Genomic DNA, 24,495 nt, shown 5'->3' on the forward strand with positions numbered 1-24,495 from the left:
TGTGCTGATTTGGTCTGCTGAGCCCGGAGCTCACACTTCCTCCCATTTAAGACCAGGATGTGAAACAGAAAGCCAGGAAAAGGACAACCTGGTCACAGGATGTGGAAAGGGTCACTGTGAGGTGAGAAATTTCTGACGTTAGGGTATTGCATCGGAATAATCAGAAGAGAATAGGAAGCTGATAGATGACAAAGTAAGTTGAATTGCTATTGCTTTTGAGAGTGATTACAGAAATGTCCCCCCAACATATTTGGCAACACAAGACATGTTAGATCTGGTTGCGTCTCTTGCTCCCTTGTCTTCCACTGACTTAGTCCTTCAGAAATGCTTTCTGTCACCCCACTCCTGCTTTATAATTCACGTATGATAATATTCACTTTTCAAAGTGTATAATTTAGTGGGTTTTAGTTTATTCACAAGATAGTACAACTGTCATCTCCATCTAATTTTAGAACATTTTCATCAGCCCAAAAAGATACCTCCTACCTACCAGCGGTCACTCCCCATTGCTCCCTCCCCCTCAGGCCTGGAGACCAGGGACTACTTTCCTTCTCTGCTTAGTCCAATATTTCATAGATGCATAGCTCTTCACTCAGCCTGATGTTTCCAAGGTTCATCCACGTGGTCCCATGTGTCTGTACTTCATTTCTTTTTGTTGCTGAAACTCTTCTGTCACCCGGATGCACCATGTTTTTGTGTATCCGTTCATCCACTGGCGGTCATTGGGCTGTTTCCACCTCGTGGCTATTATGAATAGTACAGCTATGAGCATCTACATTTAAGTTTCTGCGGAGAGGTGGGTACATCCTTAGGAGTGGACCTCACTTTCTTCTGCTTTCCTCCTGGAAGATCTTTGTGGACCATGAGACCCTAGATCCAGAGCCTCCTGTTTTTAGTGGATCAGAAAAGGTGCCCTGGGCACCTCACCACAGCCCCTGCCAGAGGGCTCTGTGGGACCGACTTTGGAACTGAGGAAGGGGGTCATGGCCAGTGGCTCTGGGCAAGGCCCTGAGTGGTGAGCAGCGGCCACGACTAGATGGTGCTTGGCACTCAGCCCCGAACTTTTCCCGACTTTGCTCCAGAAGAACAGGACCAAGTCAGTGCACTGACCTGGATTTTTGGGCCCCACTCATTTCCCAGTATTTCTGCCCCCAACAAACTGCCTTTTTCCAAGGCTGGTCTGCTCAGACCCCACGGACTCCTTGGCTTTGCTCACTGTGGTGCTCAGACCCACAGCATCCAAGTACTATTCTTTCTTCAAATCCCAGTTCAAGACCCACTTCCTTCAGATGACTGTGGCATGTCTGCGTGCCCAGTCCCTGCTGAACTGAGTAGCACTCAGCGTCTGCAACCGCAGAGCGGGGGCCCTCTGTTCCGCACCTGGCCTGAGGCTCCCCTCCCTTCCCCTGAGGGGAGGAGCACAAGCATCAGCACCTCATGGACAAGGGCTGGGTGGGCATAGTTGTGCTGGACCTTTCTGAGCCTCGCTTTCCTTACCTATGAAATGGGAGCAGAATGGGATCTACCTTACCTGGTTGGTAAAGGACTGTTCTAAGTGCTGGTGAGATAACATGAGCCTGAAGGCATTTCAGCACAGCCTTGGCGCCTGGCAAACGCTCAGTGAATGGGATGGTGGCATTGGCGGGGGCGCTGATTGAAAAGTATGTATATCTGTGGCCCTGACTTTTCTAACCAAAGGCTCTATAAGTACCAAGAGTCCTTCCATTTATTTGTATCCCTTATGACATATTCAGCACAACAGTTTGAATACAGCTGGGTTCCAGAAAATATGTATTTATTGATCATTGTATTGTTAGAGAAATTCTCCAGTCATTTCAAAAGGTCTCAGATTTTTCTCTCCTCCTCGCCTCAAGCCGCCTGGTGGCATTTCTACCAAGTACCCAGCCCGGCTGGTTCAGAGAAGCCAGAGGGGCTTTTGCAAAACACACGGCTCCCTTCTCCCAGGGGAGGAGGTTTTTGATTAGGAATTAAATATTTTGAAATCATAAGACAACAGAAGCATAGAGCTGGAATAAATGTAAGGGTTCTCCGATCCAAGGCCCTTATTTCACAGATGTAAAATAGTAAAACCCAGCCAAAATCATACTGTAACCTGAATTTAGCTATTTTTAATTAACTCTTAAAATTATAGAAGTAATACCCACATCGTAAAAAAATATTAAATGGTAGAAAATATTAAATAATAAGGTATGTCCATCCTACCATGCTTGGACCCTTGTCTAATTTCCCAGAAGAAAATCTTAACAATTTCCTGGCTACCCTTCCAAAAATTATTTATATATAAACAATGTATGTATAGACATCTTTTCTAATATCTGTGGTGCTCTGCTAGTTTCTCATAAATCTACCTTGCAGATGTTTGCATATTAGCATATTCAGATCTGCTCCGTTCTGGTTTATTGCTGCATGGCGTTCTGCTTCAGGGTGTACTTCCATTTTAACCAACTCCTTCACCTGTAGATATTTAGCTCGACTCCACCTTTTCTCCCTTTAGCATCGGAGCTGTAGCCGACATCCTTGTTTCTGCATCTCTGTGCAGGAGGGGCTGTAATGCCGCCTCCATGGCTAGAGCTGCGAGTGTGAAGACACGGGACCTCTGTGTTGCTTTTTGCTGCTTTTATCATTTCTTTTCACAGAGCCTCTCAGGCAATTGCCAGCTCCATTGTCACCGGCAAGTTTCCTTACGGCTCGGAGCCTCGGTTTCCTCACCTGGAACGTGAGGCTAATCGTACTTACAGAGGGTGGTTATAGGGACTAAACGAGGAAGGCTCTGCCTGGCAAACTCCTACTCCGTCTTGCAGTCTCAGTTCAACATCCCTTCCTGGAGCCTCCAAGGCTCTCCCAGGCTAAAGGAGAGCCACCCACCATTCACCCTCATCACGCCCTGTTCACAGGGTTTCTGACATGTCCTGTCTCCTCAGCTGGATGCAAGCACCACACAGGCAAGAACCTCATCTTTCTATTCACTCTTCTATTTCCAGCGTCTGGTATTGTGTCTAACCCAGCGTGTGCTCAGGGAACATAGGGTGTCCCCTCCCCACTCTTCACATGTATGCATGCACTTGAATAATTATAATGGCACTCTTTATTAAAATACATTTCATTTCAAAATTGAGCTATCAGCTGTTAAAGTGTGTGTACACTTTGGGGGGACACTTGTGTTTGTTGGATGAGTTCATTAATGAGCCTCACTCTGCAGGCATTGTTGTTAAGTCCTCCCGAGAAACTCTGAGATTTGTTTTGCTATTCCCCCGTTTTAGAGAGCAGGGACACACGGCTGCAGAATGGTGAAGCTGGCATCTGAGTCCACGCTTGTCTCACTCCAGAACGTAATTCTTTAACCACTCTGCTCCGCTAAAAGCACTGTTCTCCTCCCTTTGTTGTTGGTTAAGGTTTTTCCTGTTCATCTGGAATTTCACAGCCTTTACAGCAGAGAGGGCAAGGATTTTTGATCCTATAAGATTCTTTCTAATGACCTTGAATTATTCTTTACCCCAAATTCCAATTGGGGGCGGGGAGGGGGCGGGGGGAAGTGTCCAGCACATGCTGCTGTTGAAATGCAATGGGCGTGCCTTCCTCTGAGCTGTAAAGGCGCAGCTGCCTGGACCATTCTGGGGGTACTGTGGACTCTGGGAGTGGAAGTTTCCAGACATGGAGTCAGGCTAGGGACATGGGGCCAGAGGCTCTCTGGGGCCCTCAAGAGAAAGCAGGCAGGGCTGAAGAAGCCATCTCCAGCCTGTGACCATCTTTCTGTCTGGTGGAGCTGTAACCTCGTCCCACCGTGCGCCTCTAGGCAGGCGACACTTTGGGCCTCTTCTAAGCTTCTGTGAGTGCTCCCTCTATGTGTGTGCTCTCTCTTGCACTTTTTTTTTTTTTTATATACCATTACTGGTTACATTTTTATTATAAAGACCAAGCCTGCCCTCATTCCTCCTCTAATGGCTGGGAATACCACAGAAGTTTCATTTCACGGCTTCTCTGTACGGCTTCAAAAATGATCCCAAGGTGGTCCGGTGCCCAGAGCTAATCCAGAAATGCCTCAAGGCCAAGGCTGGAATTGCCAAACTCAGAGCCAATTAGAGCTTCCCCAGGAGAGAGAGGGATCTTAGTGGCATTCAGACAGCTGCCTAAGGCAGCAGCAATTTTCCTGGGACCAAAGAGCACATTCAAGGTGTAACCACGGATTCCTGGGCCAATCAGAGTTTCCTACATGGAGGGTCTAGTCCTACAGCCAGTCATCATACAGCGGCCTGTCCCTGGGCCAGCGAGCGCTAACCAGGGCAGACAGTGTTTCTGGAGCTAAATAGAGCTGTCTGGTAGAGGCAAAGGTACCTGCTCCTAAGAGTGCAGAGAGTGAAAGGGCTGGGCTTTACAGAGAGGCCTGACTCCCAGCCACTGCACTGAGTGGTCGGATGACCTTTAACAGAAAAGCCAACCACTTTTCTGAAACTCAGTTTATTCACCAAGAAAATGGGTGTATCTCAACCTAATGGGGTTATAATGAGCATCAAAATGCCCGAAATAGGTGCCTAGTAAAAGTTAGTCACCTCTTTCAAAGGCTTGGCTGCTACAAGAGGGATTTACAGCCTCCTATCAAGACTCCACAATCCTGGAGGGCAAGGCGATGCTCTGCTTTGCTTTTGAATTCCTCAAAGCAATAGCTTAGACCAGCCTTGGGCAAACTGCGGCCCGCGGGCGGATCCGGCTGTTCTATCCGGTTCTCCTGCTCTCCCCTCTGCTCCTTTACTTTGAATTTATATTAGTTCACACAAACACCCCATCCATGCTTTTGTTCCGGCCCTCCAGTCCAGTTTAAGAACCCATTGTGGCCCTCGAGTCAAAAAGTTTGTCCACCCCTGGCTTAGACCCACGACTATTACTCCTAAACAAAAATCCCAGCGAGTTTAGTTAGAAATCCTCTCTTGGTCTTCCCTGGCCACGCAAATCGATGGGAATGCCAGGGCCCAGCATCCTGAACAGGGCCTAGAGCTGCAAATTACTTTAGCCCCAGCAGAAGACATCATTTTGGTAATTCTCTTGTCTTGTCACCTACAGAGTGGCCCCACAGAGCTTTTTGCTTTTTGCCCCTTGAATCAGAAAGCCACAGTTCTGGAAAGGACACTAGGGGCCATCTCATTGCACCTGCCCCTCCTCTGGACAGCGGCTGCCAGGGCTGGCAGGGCCCAGTGATGGATGCTGTTCCTGCCGATATTAAATGCATAATTAATGAAACCAGAAGAAGGAGACAAGGTGTGTTCCAGGCAGGGTACAGAGAACAAATTCGCTCGCACAGGAGGTGAGGAGAACATGGGCTGAGCAGGACAAAGATAAGGTTGAAAAATGGTCCTGTTCTTGAGTACTTATCAATAAATATCTACAAAGTCTCATTAGAAAAAAGAGACATTTCATTTTGTAGTGCGGGCCACTTTCGAGTGCTACAAAATCTTGTGGGGTTGACCGCCCTAGGCAATGCTGTGGTGACCAGAAAGACGCCTCCCTACAGTCCTGATTACTGAGAACTGACATATGAGTTCCCAGACCTGACACGTTTAGAGCTATCATCACCATCTCCATCAAAGTGATACCAGTGAATATAATTATAATGACCGAACATAATGTTCCTGGCACTGTTTTAAGAACTTTAAGTAACTTAATTCACGTAATCCTCTCCACACTCCAATGAGGTAGCTACGATTAGCGTCATAATTTGATGCTGAGGCAACTGGGTCACAGAGAGGTCAAGTCATTTGCCTAAAGTCACACAGCTCATAATCTCAAACAATCCATGTATGAAACCCCCACTTCTCTGGGCATCTCTCGCATCTCCAGCCAGAGGTAGCAACGTGGACTTTTCCACACGCTTTGAAGAGTTGGTCCTTCTTGCCTGCGTTTTGAGGAGATATCATTGTGCTAGACCCAGGGACATGCTCTAAGGGGCTATGTCTCACGGAGGCCCCAGGTCCTATCTGAGCACAAGTGACTTCTGGAGGAATCAGGAGTCACAGAGATGAACTGAGAGCTTCATTTTTCAGTGTCTATGAGTGAATAGACAAGTAAGAAAACATGATCCATCTTTAGAAGGTGGTGCCCACTCTGACAAATGAAGCAGTGCAAGTCTCCTTAACACAAGATCCATTATGCAGTCACATTTGCATAAGCTGCTCAGCTATTGACTATTTAATCAGGGGCCTGATTCCAAACCCTGAGTACTTCCCTCCCTGCCCACACCCCTTGGAGGCAGCCCCAGAGACATGGCATACCCGTGTGTGTACTGGGATGTGTCTGATGGAGCATCCAGCCCAAGATGCCCACTCAGGTGCTTCCTACTCACCTGGAACTCAAAGTTCGTGTGTTCCAGGAACTTCTGGTTCATGATTTCTGCAAACTTGTTGATAGCTCTCAGGAAGACCCTGGAGGAAGAGAGAAGGTCACCAGGCCATCTGAGCCCTCTATCTCAGGCAACCCTCCCCTCCCCCAAAGATCCTTCAGAGAGCACCTCGAAAACCCAAAAAAGAGGTCAGCCGACCCACTTACCACCTGCTCTTACTGTAGACCTAGGGGCCACGTTTGCCTGGCAAGAACTCAAAGACCATCTGTTTGACTTTCGTTAGTAAATGTGTACTAGTATTGCCTTTTGTTTAAACTTCTACATGCTTAGGGCAGAAAATTCATGCCATCCAGAAAGATAGGGAGAGAAATGGCCCCCTCCCTAAACAAACAGAAACACACCACCGAGTCCTATCTATCATCTAAAGTAAACCATCGTTGGCGTTTTGATGAATGCAATCTCAGAGGTCTCCCCAGACTCTATGCACCACTGATATTTTACAGATACCGTGTTGATGAATGGGGTTAAACGAAAATGCTGTTTCACAGCCTGTCTTTTTCACTCAGCAATACATTGTGTGTTCCTTTCATGCCCGTGAACTCAGATATATATCACCCCTTTTAATCACCGCAAAGCATTCTGTGGTGTGGCTGTGTCGCCCTTTATTGAATCAGTCATTTACTGTGGGACCTTCATGTGGTTTCACAGCCTTTTCTGTTCCAAGCAGTATGTCAGTGACCCTCCTCTGCACACCTTCACCTCCCATCTCCACACCTCTTCTCCAGTCTTCCCCTCAGAGTGGAAATACTAACCACAGGCTATGCACACTTAACATTTTGATGCCTGTTGTCAAATTGTGTTTCTTCTTTTAAATATTTTTTAAAAATATATATATTTTTATTATTTTTATTGATTTCAGAGAGGAAGGGAGAGGGAGAGAGATATGGAAACATCAGTGATGAGTATCATTGCCTGGTTGCCTCCTGCATGCCCCCCACTGGGATGGAACCCACAACCCAGGCATGTGCCCTTGACCTGAATTGAACCCGGGACCCTTCAGTCTGCGGTCTGACACTCTATCCACTGAGCCAAACTGGCTAGGGCAAATTGTGTTTCTGCTTAAATGTCTTCCTGTCCGTCCCTCCCTCTCCTGCCAAGCCCCACTAATTGGTCCTGCAGCCTCCTGTCTCTTGCCCCTTCCGCCTCAAGAGCCCCTCCCCTACCAGTCAGCTCCAATCACGCCAATCCCCCCCTCCATGGCCCCTGCTGCCCGCAGGGTAAGTCCAAGCTTTTCCTCTCAAAGTCAGTGGCCTCCAGGATTGGACCCCAGCCTTCCTTTCTTCTAGACTCGTTCCTCACCATTCCCTGCACTTCTTGTTGTTTTCTGAATTCCCAGACATGCTCCACCTCTGTATAGAACACCCTCCCTGTCTAATCTCCGTGGAGCAGGTTCTGCTGCATCCTGTGTCCCCGAAGGATACTCACTGCCACTTCCTTACCCAGTATTCATCATGGTCTGGGGTCTGGGGTCTGGGGTGGTTATTTGTGTGGCTCAGTCATGTGCCTCCTCCGCTGTACTTTCTTTGAAATCAGAGTCTCCCTCCATGAGCTCATCTACTCTCCAATCTACATGCCTTTGACTCGCAAACATCTCCAGGGGTCCTCAAACTTCTTAAACAGGGGGCCAGTTCACTGTCCCTCAGACCGTTGGTGGGCCAGACTATAGTCTAAAAAAAAAAACTATGAACAAATTCCTATGCGCACTGCGGGCCCAGGACGAGTCGGCTGCTAAGCAGGACAGGCAGCGGCACCTGGCGGGCTGTATAAATGTCCTCCATGGCCCGCATGTGGCCCGCGGGCCGTAGTTTGAGGACGCCTGATCTATACCGTCACCCCTGGCCTCTCCCTGACTCCAGCTTACACCCCAGTTCTCCGCTCTCTGTCGTCACTTGGATGACTAAAAGGCACCTCAAACACACATGTCAAAAACCAGCTCCTGTAACCTGCGCTCTTTCTGTAGTCTTCTATCCCAGCTAAGGACAAGCCCATGCTTCTGATTGCTCAAGGGGGGAGAAATGCCTTTGGGAGTATCATTAACTGTTCTCTTTCTGTCATGTCCTACACTTGGCCTGTCAGCAAAATCTCTTAACATTATTTTCAAAATATGTCCAGAATTTGACTACTGCTCATGACCCCGCTGCCACTGACGTGACCAAGCCACCATCATGTCTCTGCTGGACCTGTGCAGCCGCCTCCCAACAGCAACATGCCTGGCTCTGGCCAAGTCTCCACTGTGTGTGGACGTGCTTGTAAAATCTTAGGGGCAGCGGCCAGATCTCACCTGTACTATTGCCTGTAATTTTTGATTGACAGTGGACAATCAACAATTTCTCTGTGGAGTGGCTGATCCAGGGAAAACGCCTATTTGGCCTCCCTGAGACGCAGTGGGAAGCCAGTGGAGGAAGTAGTTATTTGAAGGTTATTGCTGTGCATAATGACTGAAACTCCATGCTGCGTAGGAACCTCGGGGAGAATGTACAGAACCCACCTGCACATAGATGTGTCCCCTCCCAGGGGTCAGGGGGGGCGGGGTCATGTGTCCACTAATGCCAGCCCCTCACAGATGGAAAGTTGCTCTCGCGGATGTTAAGTCCCTAGCACTTCCGGCCTCCCTGCAGGCTGCCGAACACTCTCCTGCCGCCAGAGGAAGCCCAGAGAATGAAAGAAGTAGGGAGCTCTCAGGATGTACGGGGAATGTCTACCAAAGGGGCAGGTGTTTTGGGCCAAGAGTGCGGGCAGGGCACCTACAGCAACTGCTGGATCACTCGTTGCTCGTCAGGAACCCTCAGCTTGGGGAACACTCAAATGTTTGTTGAACAACGAGAGCAATGCATCAGGATCACAAGATTTGTACAGACACACATGACTGGCTATGATTTCTGGCTTGGCCACTTCCCCTCTGTGTGGGTTTGGGACATGTTCGTGCCACCTTTGATGGCTCAGTTTCCTTGCTTGTGACACAGCAGTGCTGTAACCCCTTCCACAGGTCGCTGTGTGGTAAGTGCTGAGCATAGAGCCTGTTATGTTACACAGCGCCTGAGGAAGCTGTGGCCACTTCAGGACCCTCTGGTCGCTGCCTTCTTCTCCTACAGGCAGGGGGTGACAGCAAAACCACAGACAGAGGACGAGGAGCAGCTGGCCACTGGTTCTGAGGCAGGCGGGACCATGCAGCGACAGGAGCCAACAGTCCCACCAACTCTCCCGTCCCGGCAGGCTGCCAAAACATGACATTTCTTTGGTTCCGCTCTTGTGTCATTTCCTAATATGCCTTCCAAGAAATATCTATATTTTCTCCTTATAGATTAGAATCTGATTCCCCAGGGAACTGCACTCAGTGGCTGTCATATTACGTAGAAACCTTTCAGGCTCACTAATACGATGCCGACATGAGGAGTTTGACTCGTCGGCGGCAGCAACGAAGTTAACAGCAGTTTCGGTGACAGTCTTTCGTTGGGTTGTTGTCTTAAACCTGTCCCCAGCTCTCAAAGGCCCGTGCTGATGGTGGGGACTGGTGGCAGAGAGGGTCTGGGGGACAGCAAACAAAGTTTCCTCTCTCCAGATTCTTCTGCAGCCACTCTGTGGAAATCAGAGTATCCCCCAACTTTGGCTTCCCATGTTTGGGTTTGGAAAAGTCGTTCTTTTTGTCTCCTTCTCCTTCTTCCTCTTGTTCTTCATCTTCTTCCACCACCTCCTCCTCTCCTCCTCCTACTCTCTTCCTCCTCCTTCTTTCTCTTGTTTTTTTCTCTCCTCTTCCTCCTCCTCCTCCTCGTCCTCGTCCTCCTCCTCCTCCTCCTCCTCCTCCTCTTTCCTGTTCTTCTTCATATTTTTCCTCCTCCTCCTCCTTCTCTTCCTCCTTCTATAATTTCACTTAAAGCCTCAGCACTAATATGGTGAAGTGGTTTAGAATGAAAGCATATTCAACTCTTTCTGTGGCTTTCAACAGTGAACTTGACTTGTTGAAAGCAAAGGTCATGATCAGTTCTCAGCCCAGCCCCTCCTGCATCTCGGCTATGATGTGTAGCAGCTCTACGAGATCAATAACCGTCCCAGCCACAGCTGCCGAGGAGGACACACACTGTGCTCAGTTCTTCGCATGGGTTCTTTCTTTCTTTTTAATTCTCAAGTGACTTCCTGAGCTGAACACTGTTTCCGCTTTAGAGATGGGAGTTTAGGTAACTTTCCCAATAAGCCAATCAGTACACCGTGGAACCAGGGTTTAAACGAAGGCATGCTGCCTCCAGCACCTCACTATTTAACTCCAGGCTCTTCTGTCCGCAAGGAAATCTCTGTAATTCTGTTCAACCCACGTTGTGCGCTCTCTTCGTTAACAACATCAGCGATGGGAGTACCATCGCCACCCTTCACAGACCCTGTGCCAGGTGCTCTGCAGACAATATTTCATTACATTTCATTTAGTTCTACAGACGGAGACAGATGCTGTTATTACAGCCACTTAACAGAAGAGGAAACTGAGCATCAGAAAGATCAAATAACCTCCCCACATTCACACAGCCAAGAAGCAGCGGAGTTCAGTTCCAGTCTCGGGTTTCTCCTTCTCCAGAGCCTGTGCAATTAACCTGGAAGATGCCCCGGCTCCCTGGAGGCAGCCTGCATGGTCTCCTTCTCACGCTGCCACACACAGGGCCCTGCACGCGGTGCCCCGGGCAGCCTGCTGCTCCGCCCGAGATGGATGGGCACAGGGCCGATGTGACTCAGGCAGTTTCCCTGTGTGGCCAGCAGCCTATGAGTGATCTTTGGGTACCCAGTGCGGGTACCCAGGCCTGAAGAGTAGTAAATCTGACCTTTTTAGACAGTCCAAAAGCAGGACAATCGGGGAGAATGCAGGGAACTTGGGCCCTGAGTGGGAGCCAAGAGCAGATGATTCCGTGAGGAAGCAGAAGCCACGTGCAAGGGAAGCCAGCTGCTGGAGCAGGAAGAACTGGCGGAAAGAGGGGCCAGCCCCAAGGTTGGCGTCCGGGAAAGCGCTTGCCAGGAAGCCTCACTGCAGCGCTGGACTTCCTCCTCCTCCTCCTCCTCCTCCTCCTCCTCCTCCTCCTCCTCCTCCTCCTCCTCCTCCTCCTCCCAGGCAGCACAGATCCTTGTGACTGGAGGCTGCCAGGAGTCCCAGTGTCCGCTCCTGAGTGTCCCATGCACAGTCCTCAGGCAGGACGTAGGGAGGGAAGGTGCACACAGATGCTCTGGCCTAGAGCTGGCTGCCTGACCTCTGGAACCTCAACTGCCCCTAAGTAAGATGAGCGGGTGTGAAGATGAAAGGAGAGGCAGTCTATGAAGCTGATGGCCACTACCTCGGCACGTGGGAGTCCTCGAGACAAGCCAGGGGTCGTTGCCCTTAACTACCCGGCACCTTGCTGCTCTGAGGCAGGAGGACCGGAGGCTCACCCCGAGTGCCCGGGCACTTCCATGATTTAGGATTCCAGCGAGGGACACAGCCGGCTCCTGGAACCTGGCGTGCCGTGGCCAGCCACGCGTCGGTTCAGGTAGACTGTGCTGGCTAACGAACCCGTGAAGATCTCCTTCTGGGGGACCATGGGTTGAGGGGGGTGGGGCCTACAAAAGGAGGGGCACATAAACTAATGTGTGTAGGAAGAAGGGAAATGGGCGCCCGTGATTTGTCAGACGACTGATGGAGCCTGCACAGGACTGCTGGGCACTGCCCTACTCAACCGCCTACAGCCAACTCCTGGGACCCTACTATGGGCCTATTATGTGCTTGAGACGATGTTAGACCTTGAACTACATCCCTGATAAAGGCAGATAAGACCCACCCCAGATTTGCCTTTTCTGTGAAATATTTTGGGTATCCCCAGATCCCTGGAATGTGAAAAGTAAAAATAACAGATAACACTTAGGAAATGCTTGCCATGTGTCAAACACTGTTCTAACTACTTTATATGTATTATTTCCTTCCATTTTGGTCCCCACAAAACTCCTCTGTGATGGGTATGTTATTAGGCCCGTGTAAGAGTGAGAAAAGCTGAGTCACCATAACTAAGTAATTAAATGGTGGAGGCAGGCCTTGAACCCTGGCAGTCTAAAATCCTATCCTATCTTCTCCGGTCACTCTCTGTGCTCTGAGCGCCTACAGTGACTGCAGCACTTGGTCACCATTCCCCTGGGCATATCACGGTCTCACCAACTAGGATGCAAGCCCCTCCCTCCTGGGACCAAAGCATACATGGGTCCCTCCACTCCCTAGACCCCTGGATGTCAGGACACTCGGTGAATACGTGTGGATGATTCCATTTAGAGCAACTCTAGGGATGGGTATCCTCAAGCCTCCTCCAAATGCTGGATTTCCCAACTGAGGTGCCAATGGAAGAGGAGAAAGGAGGTTCCTAGGCAGAATTTTGTTAATTGACAGTATTATAAAGAACTCAGTCATTTAAAAATTAAACATGTCCCATAAATCAGATCTTTCTGAATGCTGCCTCTTACCAAAGTGAAAAATGCTCTACAGGCGGCCGTTCTCACAGTAGACACGAGACTATGTCTGCATACACAAACAGCGCACAGCCATGGGGACCTCAAATCTGGAAAGTGCCATTTCCTCCCCCAGCAAGCAGATACATTTTGTATGACTCATGTATATATAGTATAGATCATAAGTGGTAATAGAGAAGTTATAAAAACAGGTACCTTATAACAAATATACATGGAAGGAAGGAAGGAAGGAAGGAAGGAAGGAAGGAAGGAAGGAAGGAAGGAAGGAAGGAAGGAAGGGAGAGAGGGCCGATGTGACTCAGGCCGATGTGACTCAGAGAGGGAAGGAGGAAGGAAATTGCAATGTACAGACTGACCAACACATGGAAGTTTGCCTCGGCTGCATGAATGAATGGAGCTTTGGCTGCCATTATTTTTGAAAGCGGTGCCCTGGGGAATACTGATCTGGGACATGATTTTTGTTTGTTTGTTCAGTTTACGTTGAACTTTTCACTAACTAGTTGCATGACCTCGGGCAATTTACCTTTACGGCTGGCATGTGCGTGCAATGCATGCGGTGGTCCCAGCCTCACTGTTTTACAGGATAAAGCAGTAGCGATTAAGAGCATGGGCTCTGATTGCGTGGCTTCTCTGTGTCTTATTATCAGGGTAACACCGAGTCAGTTACTCCTCTCTTCCTGCCTCACATGTAAAATGTGGGTAACAATTCTACAGCACAAAGCTGCTGTGAAGATTAAATAAGCCAATATGTGTAATGTATTCATGACAGCGGTGGATCTAGGTGCTCAATGCCCGTTAGCTATTTTAACATTTTACACAAAAGGAAACCAGTGATAATATGTCCAGTGTCCCATCACTGCAGGGGAATCACTGTGGCCCCAAGATGCAGGAATGCTGCTAACTAACCCATGAGCCTGCAAAGACAATAGGCGTCTTTTCTGGTTGACGTTAGGCACATGCTTCTCTAGCCCAAGGCTGCTTTTGCTTCTGCACCTGGAGATGCCAACGCTTCCCTTTGGTGACTTCCTCTGAGGTTCCAGCACAGTGCCACGGAGAGTCCAGGAGATTAAGTGACTTCCCCAGAAAGAGAAGGTGGCAGAGCTAAGACTCTGAAACCCAGGCTGTGTTTCTGAGATATAAATACTTAGCTGATCCTTAAGAGTCACAAATATTTATATTTTGGAGACAATTCCACTTTCACAGATCCCTTAGATTATATTCTAATTTTACAGGCATAAAGAAGCAAGGGTTACTGTATCCTTTCTGGAGGCCTGTCCCCACAAAAGACTAGAGTCCACAGTGAGCTGTGATTTCCAGAGGGAACATTTCTCCAAAGCTCTTCCCCGAGTTTCCTCCAGGATGAGAGAAGACAGCTCAGAAGTGGGGGTGGGAGGGGGGGTGGGGGGGGTGGCCTGCTCAGGGCTCCCATCCCCCTGACCTGTGTCAGCAGTGACTGCCTCTGCATTGCTTTGCCTGTTCATCATCCATTCTTCCTTCTCATAACAACTCCCAGAATTTCCTTGGAAGACAATTTCCCCAGCTCCCCCTTTGCTCTCGGACTTTGTGCTTTGGGTAGAACTAACTATAGCCGTGCCTTCCTCCCCCTACCCCCCCAGCCCCGCCCCAGTTCCAAAGGTGGGTCACGTGACCAGCATTTTTCACATGCATGTGAAGAGGGAACTACAGTACAGTGGGAGTAAGGTCTATAATAGGGGCATGTATGGAAACACAGAGAGGGAACACATTCTCTTATCACAAGGGAGTCCTAAAAGGATAAACAAAGGAACAATGACAGGGTCAGGGATCTGAAGGATGCTTTCATGCTGAGTTTGGTCCAGAAGGGAGGAGAGTCATAGTTTATGCAAAGTCATAGATGGATGAAACTGTAGATAACGGTGAATAGTGGAAAGTATCTGAAGTGTAGGGTGAGTCATAGATGACTCACCCAGGTGCTTCATGTAATTTGGCAAAACCTCAAGACATTACTGACCAGCTGGCAGACACAAAGGGATTCACACGCAGTTTAGGAGCTGGCTACCACCAAAACACAAGATGACTGAGCGTTGGCATAAGGCAGGCGAGCTACATACCTTGCTGAGCTCAGTTCACAATGAAAGCGAGTCTTCGTGTTGAAAAATTATTCAGAATTTCAGGGTGGTGACAGCAGGGCATTACACCAGGCATGGGACCCTTTGGGGTAGAGTGTCCTATGCAACTGTACAGTCTGCATGCCCAGGAAGCTGGCCCTGACATAGGGCCAGGAAGGGACCCTATGATTCATGATGAAGCCTGGACCTAACTTCCACCAACATTTTAGTCATTGCAAAGCCAGCCTCCCACTACGCGATGCAAATAGGAGAATCAGGTCAAGGTTAGTCCAAACTGAGAATTCTGACATTTTGTTGCTGGGCTGGTTTTCCTCCTCCTACCATAAGCTGGGATACACCAACAGATACTTCCTTTGTCCTTGATTAACCTCCCCTCCCTCCCTCCAGTCCCCAAAGCGGGCCCCAGGAGCACTGCGGGCAGGTGTGCTTATCAAGCACACCTAGGCATCCAGGGAGAGGGAAGGCAGCTTTTCAGAGGACAGAAAAGGAAGGGACAGAGGCTAGCTGGGACTGGAGTCAGCTCTTAGGTGCACATAAGATAGAGTCTCAGACTGTAGCCAACGACAAAACTATTCATACATAAAATGTTCATCGTCTTCCCTCTTTGCCTCCCACTAAAGAGAGTTCTGCTTTTGCCTCGTCAGTTTCCCCTTCTTCCACCCTCTCCAGATATTTCTGTCCTTGCAGCCAATTCTTGGCTTCTGAGATACAGAACGAGAATAATTGGCAGAGAGAGACGAAGCTTCTAGTGAGTGTAGAGGAAAGGGCTTTCCATCGGAAGGACCTAAAACAGATATAAGACAACAAAGGCAAGTGAGAGAGAATGGGACAGGGGGTGGGGGTTGGGGGGAGAAGCCAAGAAGACACAGTTTTAAAGAAGTTTGTGAGTAGGAATTGAGAATAAGGTTCTAAGAGAGACTTGGGTAAATCATGAAATCTAAGAAATACCAGAAGACCGGAGAAAGGGAATATTATAAAATATTGCTGAGTGTTATGATTTGAATTTCATTTGATGGAAATAATATTACTTGAGAGAAAGCATTAAAGACTGAATTGTGTGTAATTACTTTTATCTAATGTTGAGGTGGGCCATGTGGGATCTGAGTCACACTTGAGCTACATTGGTATTTTATGAGACGTTAATAGGTATTATATATACACACAGATATATATATATATATATTCCCCAAATGGTTCCATGGGCAAAGAAAACTGTGAAATGCTATATCCTAAATCCTCAACTAGAGGATCACATTAGCATATTAAAGACTCTGAGAAGTCCTGCAGCAAAGAAATTCATTCAAAGCTGTTTAATCCAATACTTCCTAAACTTATTTTACCACATGTCACAGAATGTATTTTATTATTTTGAAAAATTAAAGTAATATAATTTTAATAAGGCTGACCTTAAGCTCTCCTGTCCCAAGAATTTAGAGAAGACTTCACAGACAAAGTAGGATATTTTAACTGGTTTTTAAGCCCTGGCCAGGTAGCTCAGTTGGTTAGAGTATCGTCTCAATATGCCAAGGTCGCAGGCTCGAACTCCAGTCAGGGCACATACAAGAATCAACCAATGAATGCATAAATAAGTGAAGTGGGACAGCACATCGATGTTTCTCTCTCAAATCAATGATAAGTAAAAAATTAGATTAAATCATTGATGTTTGAAAAATGGAGAAGGTGGGGGAGTAGCCAGGTCAGCATATAAAAAGGCATGGGGAGTAAAAAAACAAAATTAAGAAACACACAAAGTTCAAGATTGGTGAGGAGTTTCCCAGGGATTAAAAGTAGAAAGAGAAGAGCTGGGACACTTGGATTTCTTTTCGCCAGGGAGACAGTCTCCTGCCTTATCTCCGCCAGCGTCCTACAGAGCGACTGCGGGTGCTGGCGCCGCGAGGAGGCTCACCTGTTCTGAACCATGCTCATGGCCATCCAGTCAGAGGGATACACGTTCTTCCCAATGAGGTCCTTGAACATGATGAATGTCTCCATCAAGAAGTCCTGAAATAGTAAAAAAAAAAAAAAAAAAAAAAAAAAAAAAAAAAAAATCACATCTGTCATCTTGCTTTCTAGGGACAGACTCAAAGCTCCCAGGTCTTGCTGGCTGTTTATATATATTTTTAGAATCTTTGGTGGGGCAGAAGGAGAAGGGGCACAACCTTTCATCAGGTAAATCCAAAGAAGCCCACAGCAGTGGATCTTTAAACGGGAGCTTGAAGTTGGTTACCGAGAGACTGTTTCACAAATACAAGTGGAACAGGAACACGAAATGCGGTAACATTCAACACAAAGCACCATTGAGTCTGTCTCCGGGAGTAAAGACAGTGCATTCACTGCTGCGGCAATTTTATCATCATCTTCCCAAATATGCATCTGAGAAGGAAATGATCTACACTATGAAAGCATCGCAGGCCATTGAGCAAACAAACTATTACTAAAATGAACGCCGAATTAGCAGTACTGTAAACACAGCTAAGTCATGTGTCACGGACACCAGCCCCGGCCGATGAGGGGAAGTGGGGCAGCGACCGCTTCCTCTCCTTCGCAGAGGTTCCAAGTGGACCGCAGCACACCCCACTGGGTTCTGCAGTCCACAGGACTTGCTCTCCATCTGTGGGGAACACAAGTGCGAGGCAAATGCAAGGAGCAGAGATCAGAACCACCGCTGGGGGGACCTCCTGATCTGCAGGGAGGAAGTCATGCGGCCTTCACCTGTGTGCTTCAGGTAAGATCTAAGACCCTGGGAAACCCAGCCGGCGCTTTCCTTGTGCCAGCGGTTTTCACATGATTTTAACAGCAGAATTCTTTGTTCAGAGAAAATCTTACCTGGACCCTAATATATAAACTAGATAAAAGTAGAAGAGCTGTGGTTGCAGTGTGTGTGTGTGTGTGTGTGTGTGTGTGTGTGTGTGTGTGTGTGTGTATGGGAGAGGTAGTGAGGCTGGGAGGAATGTAATTTGAAAATCACTGCTTCATAGTAAATTGCAAAATTCTGGAAATAAGATTGGTTCCTTTCCAGCAATCTTTGCTTCTAGGGGAAATTACTGCAGTGCATTAAGCCCCAGATTTGGCCTCGGCAGCATGGGGAACAGCACTCCCCCAGAGGGTCCCTGTGACAATGGCGTGAGCACCAGAAGATGCTTTGCACAGAGCCTGGCCCTTGGTAAATGCTGTTCGCTAAGTGCCCAATGATGATGATGATGATGGCGAGCATTGCTATTCATCCTGATGTCACCTGGGGAGGTGTGGATACCCTCACAGGGACACCCCCTCCCTGTGGGAATGGAGAAGGCCTTTGGCTCATCCATGGTCAACCTGGCTTCTGAATGAGATGATGTAGCGTGGAGTGAGGGTTGGAGCAGAGGTTCATACCCTGCCTCTGTCCCATATAAGCAACGTGGCCTTGAGCAAGCAGGCTGTCGACCTGGAAAAGTGAGCAGTGACACCTATGTCGTGCTGTCATGAGGGTTATATAAGAAAGTGTGTATGTTCAATAAATAACTCCCTTTCCCACCTTCCTTCCCATCTTTCCTTCCATTGGGGGTCAAACATTGTGAATCTGATCTTTTTATTTTCATATCCCAAGACAGAGAACGTGAGGGAGGGGAAAACCTATGTTTTTAAGCTTTCCCTTTGTTTTATATCCAGAAGGAGGTTCCATTTCTTGCCCATCCTCTCCAATAAGGACAGTCTCTCCCCTGAATAAATGAAAGGGTAGCAAATGAAAGGGTAGCAAATGAAAGGGTGGCTTCCTACTGATCCCCGTTGTATGGGGCAGTCTCTGAGGCTTGTCCAATGCTGGTGCCTTTGGCCTCTCCAAGGAGAGTGGAAAGTGAGCCCCCAGGGCAGAACCCCTGAAAATGGCTGTAGAGAGGCGATGACGAAGGTGACCACGCTGAGGGCAAAGGGCCTGCTGTGCCCTGGGACAGCCGGGCTGGGTTCTGTGTTGATGAAGTCATCCTGGAGCCAGTGAGTACAGAGAGGCCAGAAGAAGAAAGCGGTTCAGAGGCCACCTTCCTCCATGCGTTTTATTACCATAATGTCATATTAGCTGTCTGTTCCTGAGCACTTAGGATCTCAGAGCTGTGGTGCTCTCATTTAACCCACTTCCAACCCTGTGACATAAATGATATTATCTCCACTTTACAGAGGGGGAGAGTAAAGCTGAAGATAGGTTAACCTGCCCATGATCAGCTAACTGGTTCAAGCCCAGGACTGTGCTACTCAAACATTCATGCCCATAAGCCCCCAAATTCATTAACAAATGTTTGTTGATGAATCATGACTTGACCTTCAGGTCTCATCTCTGACGTGGGCATGTTCCGTAAGATGTGTACAAGCCTGAAGGGGAGTGAGAATAGCAAACCACGCAGTCTCATTTGTAAACTTGGACACACACATCCTCAAGGTCCACGGTGGAGCCCTCTTGTCCCAAACTCCTGAGAACCAAGTGTGACATGTCTCCCTCACAATGCCCGCCCTGCCCCCAGCATCCTATAGACTCACCACGAGCTCGGAGCTGGACTGGAAGGTCTCAATGTAAAAGGAGTAGTGCTGGTCGCCCATCTGGTGTAAGATAGCTGTCATACACGCCACGAAGTGACTCTGCAAGAAACAAAGAAAAGTGTCATGAAATAATGGAGAAGAGACCATGAGGTTCATCTTCATTTCTTTGACTTCAGATATCCCAACTATCCCAGGCAAGTAATAAGATGCCCCCCAGGGCCCTAGCCAGTTTGGCTCAGTGGATTGAGCATCAGCCTGTGGACTGAAGGGTCCTGGGTTTGATTCTGGTCAAGGACACATGCCCAGGTTGTGGGCTCAGTCCCCAGTGGGGGGTGTGCAGGAGACAGCCGATCAATGATTCTTCCTCATTGATGTTTTGATCTCTCTCTCCCTCTCCTTTTCTCTCTGAAATAAAAAAATAATAATTTTAAAAATGCCCCCCCAGGGATGAAGAATATATCCTTACCAGATCATCATATGAAACTTCTCTGTGAGGAAATGTCTCTTTATGGCTTATTCCTCAGCTCATTCATCCAAAAAGCATTTACTGAGCACCTATTATGTGCCTGGGACTAGAATAGGAGCTCCAGACAGAATACAAGGCCCAATCTTTACCTCTCCAGCTGCTTGGACATTGGGGAAAGAGCATTGTATTGGTGTCAGGAGATCTAGCCCGTATCAAGATCCTAGGGACAGTTTGATTTTCTTGTAAATAATTCCACATGTCTAAGCCCCCCCCCTTTTTTTTAACCTGTAAACTGGGATAATAATCCACCTATGTCTACCCCAAGAGGTGCACAGAAGAATCAAATGGCCTGATAGCACCTTGAATGCCTTGCAGTTCTCCATGGACACCATGAGTGAGCCTCTGGGAGGCCAGCAGCTATCAGGACCAGCACTTATCAAGGGCCATGGAGGATGAAAGAAATGAGAAGACATGGACCTTGTTCCCCAGGAGCTTGTGAACTAGTTGGGAAAGTAAGAGTAACATCCATGAGGGGACGAGTACAAGACCCTCGATCAGGAAGCAAACCCTGCACCACAGGGATTCAGACAAGAGGGGAGCCCATGCAAGGACTGGAGACCAGGTGGGTCTGGAAGGACCTGTGGGCTCAGAGGAGCGAGAGACATATCCTTTCAGGCACCAGAGTCCAAGTCTCACCCTTTCCTGCTTTTTCCCTCCCAGATCCTACGAGTCTGTATGAATGTGTTTTCCTGCTAGGTCTCGTGTCCGTAGGCAGGATTTAGGGAGATCTGCTCTGGAAACCTGGGAGAGGAAGTACTGACCACAAACCCACTGTGGGGTGGGTGGGCCACTGGAGATTGCCTCCGGTAAGATTCCAGTGGGACTGCTCTCTGAGCCAAAGAAGCCCCACATGGCGCGGGCAAGAACAAGGCTGCGGAAGATGGTCAGCTTGGGGAGGTGCGGATGTCTCCAGGGAGCCCCACTGTCAAAGGGTATCGCACACCAGAGAGGTGGGCCTGGAGGTACTATGCTTGAACCAGGAAAGCGGGGTTGGTATCACAAATTCTGTCTTAGTTAAAAACAACAACAACAAAAAATCACACACAAACCCCAAAACAAAGAGACCCCCAACTTTTTCCTTTGTTAAAAATATATAACAAATATGAAATAAAAGTGTTCTCCCAGATGACCGATTTGCAGTTTAGTTGGAAGAACAGCCCTGATGTCCCCAGGAAGCGCCTTCCATATCCTTCCACGGGAAGTCTTTCGGGAATTGAATGTCCCTCAAGCTCACATTCCCTAAAGTAGCTCCCAAAGACCAGGATTCTCATTTGCTTCCAGGTTCTTTCCAACTAGGATGTTGGTGGGGGCGGGGGGGTTTCCCCATCAGCAAGGCCAGCTATGCAATTAGTGGGTCTCAGATGATATGCAAATGCAGAGTCCTTGTTAAAAATTATTCAGAATTTCAAGACAGCCACAGGGCCCTCTGAGCACCAGGCCAGGTCTGCTAGTGACCATACACACACACACACACACACACACACACACACACACACACACGGATGCTCAGAAAGCATGCAAGCTGTGGACAGGGCAAAGCTGGACTCTCAGGGGCAGCAGTGTGGACGCTGTGTCTGGTGATGGGGACCCCAGCCTCTTTACCGGGCGACCGCCTTGGCCATCCAGGGGGTGAGCCTCTCTTCAGCTCAGGCCCCCAGGGATGGGGGTGAGTTTGTGCCATTGTCAGTCCCTTTCAAACCAGACAGAGCACCATCATTGCTAACTTAACCAGGTCCCACTTAAACCAGGACACGGGCTTTATTACTGTGCATCTCTCTGGACAGGCTGCATGCAGGAAAGGAGGAATTTAGAGTTTGGGAGGTGGAGTGTGTGTGTGTGTGTGTGTGTGTGTGTGTGTGTGTGAGAGAGAGAGAGAGAGAGAGAGAGAGAGAGAGAGAGAGAGAGAGAGAGAGAGAGATGGAGGCGGGGAGTGGGGAGGGAGAGAGCACACACACTATTTCCTACTCCCTCCAATCTCCTGTCTCCCTTCCTCAAAGAATTCAGCCTGTGGCCACTAGAGGTCTTTTCTTTCACATGGTAGCAGCCCAGCAGTTTGTTCGGCTTTTTATTTATTCCTACGTGAGCAGACCCACTACACTTCTTGCATCTAAACAGTGGAAATTACAACATGAAGGACTTGCTATTCCTTCTCGTGGAGTAACTCTGCCGCTGGCCAGAGCCTGGATCGCTTTGCAAGGAAGGGGAGGACTTCCCCTGCAGGTAACCACTGCTTCAAGGTAAGAGGCTGGGCAGGCTTTCTTTTCGGTGATGCATGATCCCGTGAGAGAAAATGCGATCTTCTTGGACAATAGTTTACTTTTAAAGCTTTGGCGAAAAGGAGCCCTGGGGTTGGGCGCTGTGTGTGTGTGTGTGTGTGTGTGTGTGTGTGTGGTGGGAAATCCACCATTGTAAGAACCGCAGGCTGCCCCAAATGCACGGCATGGGAACGCTTGTCATTCCCAAAGGCTTGATTTGCATGTGAAGGGGGCACAAAAGGCGAAAAACAAACCTCCTTGCTCAAGTTCACTGGCATTACCTTGAAAGGGCTGCATTGTCTTAAGCCTTGTTTAGAGAAACTTCCATGCTTCCTTTTAGAAAATCATCAAGAGGGGGAGGGGGACTGGTTCCCACCGAGAGAGCGTGGCCGGTTCATGAAAGAAACCATCATCTTTGTAGAAGGACCGGCTCAGGGTGTTACAGCTCGCCCACCCATCAGCATTACTTTACCAGCGTGTCCCTTCCTCCGTTGTCGCGGCCACGGAGAAACGCCCGGCTGGGTGCCTCTCAGTAGTGCTTGCGGTGAGACTGAAGTTTGGACAAGTTACCTGCATTTGGCTGTTACTGAGAAATGACAGCGTTTCACTTCCGACTGGGAGCGCCCCTGTTTCTACTCCGGTGTCTAGCCCACCTTAGAACCACACCTGTCAGACATCCCACCGGGGTGACTGACTGATCCATGAAATGTTCCAGACACCAGCCGCAGGGTCGTTTTTAGAAAGGGCTCCTCCAGTCACTTAAATGAAAACAAACAAACAAAACAGAGAAACCTCCGTCGCGCAGATAGAACGATGGTGTAGCACTAGGCTCCTCTGCCCTGTCCCCTGATCAGCAGTGTCCTCAGCATGGAAATCCACCTTCTCGCTTCCTGCCCCCCCCTCCCTTCTTACAAGTTTGAGATCTTTTACGGCCACCATGTTTAATGTTTAGAAAGAGAGAGAGTGGGGGTGGGGGTGATGGTCAGACTGCATCTATCTGCCTTAGCAACTCAGAGACTCCTGACATTGGCACAGCTCAAACTTTATAGTGTAGGAGCCCGCACCCCCGGCCCTGTCAGCAGCCTTTGAGTGCTGCGTGGGGAACAGTGGGGTGGAGGGGTCCCCTGCAGTCCAGGCTGGTGAGGACCGCCTCTTCCCAGCCCTGGCCGAGATGCTGTAGTGGACGTAGATTTACTACCAAGGCATGAGGCAGCCACTCATCCATACCCAAGCAGCATGCCAGGCGCCCGGATGGGAAATTGCTTCCTAAAACAGAATACCAGGGGGACCTGCATATCAGATTCCGGAGAGAAATTGTATCCGAGACGCTGGCACAAGCCGGGCAGAGTCACCTCGGCTCCTCTCAGGGCGGTTTAAAACGTAGCTAATGAATCACAGCATGAGGAGACATGGTGTGAAACTAGGTCAAACGTGTAAAAATAAGTGCAATCATCCAGGCACTCGGCTGATGAGGGGCTGCTAAGCCTCTTCAGCCACCCAGACAATCAGTCCTCCTCATTAATTCAGCCCAGCAGTGTGTGGGAGGTCTCGCACACCTGGGAGAGGGCCGAAGCTCCAAAGGCAAACAGACAGGGGTCCCTTCACTGTGCCATGGGGAGAGGGAAAAAGAAAAACCCAGGATGGTGTGATTAATATTAATTAGCTGGGCTACTAGGTGATTGTGATCAGGAGAGTAGCCCTCCCCCAATCATTCTACTCCTTTGCATAAAAAAATCGTCACCATCACCATCACCATCATCACCACATCGATAGCTTCGGTGCACAACACTCAACCAAACATACCTATTTAACCAGCTCTGATGCAAACACACCTACACACCAGCCAGGACCCCTGCAGGGCCAGGGGAACCAGGAGGAGGCTAAAGGTTTGCCCAGCCTTGAAACACAAACACAACAGGGGGAGGGGCATGGCTGCTGCCAATGTGTCCCCCACTCACCTGAGATCAGTGGGAGTGATGAGATCGCAGAGGGGGGAAAACAGCCAACTTCGGGAGCTTGTACCTAAAATGCCAACATTACTATGCAATACCAGCTGGTGACACGTTGCTATAGTAACTTCAAATAATGTGCACGACCAAAATAAAATAAAATAAATAGAGAGAGAGCACCCAGGAAAGGAGACGAAGGAAAGTTTGCATGCCCAGGGAGGCTCCCGGGGAGAGGAGCCGTTCTATCTACTGGACCATCGATTTCCTTTCGAGACTGAAA

The 24,495-nt window shown here is 48.7% G+C and overlaps 2 protein-coding genes across 3 annotated transcripts in view; one reads left to right on the plus strand and one right to left on the minus strand.

The window, feature by feature from the left end:
* The window catches only part of DOCK2 (dedicator of cytokinesis 2), a 373,091-nt gene that overhangs the window by 63,339 nt on the left and 285,257 nt on the right, over window positions 1–24,495 (minus strand). The window contains exons 28-30 of the mRNA XM_080676536.1: window positions 19,486–19,584; window positions 16,886–16,980; window positions 6,353–6,431 (exon numbers count right to left, since the gene is read on the minus strand). Coding sequence (XP_080532662.1) covers window positions 6,353–6,431; window positions 16,886–16,980; window positions 19,486–19,584 — 273 coding nt within the window. The remainder of the gene's footprint in view (window positions 1–6,352; window positions 6,432–16,885; window positions 16,981–19,485; window positions 19,585–24,495) is intronic.
* INSYN2B (inhibitory synaptic factor family member 2B) overlaps window positions 21,864–24,495 on the plus strand; it is a 103,164-nt gene continuing 100,532 nt past the window's right edge. The window contains exon 1 of one of the 2 annotated variants that reach the window (XM_080676535.1): window positions 21,864–22,248. The gene's annotated coding sequence lies outside the window, so the exon portion shown is untranslated. The remainder of the gene's footprint in view (window positions 22,249–24,495) is intronic. The other variant, XR_013961004.1, reaches the window with a different exon arrangement.

This window comes from Plecotus auritus, assembly GCF_963455305.1.
Source record: "Plecotus auritus genome assembly, chromosome: 6".
Classification (NCBI taxonomy): domain Eukaryota; kingdom Metazoa; phylum Chordata; class Mammalia; order Chiroptera; family Vespertilionidae; genus Plecotus; species Plecotus auritus.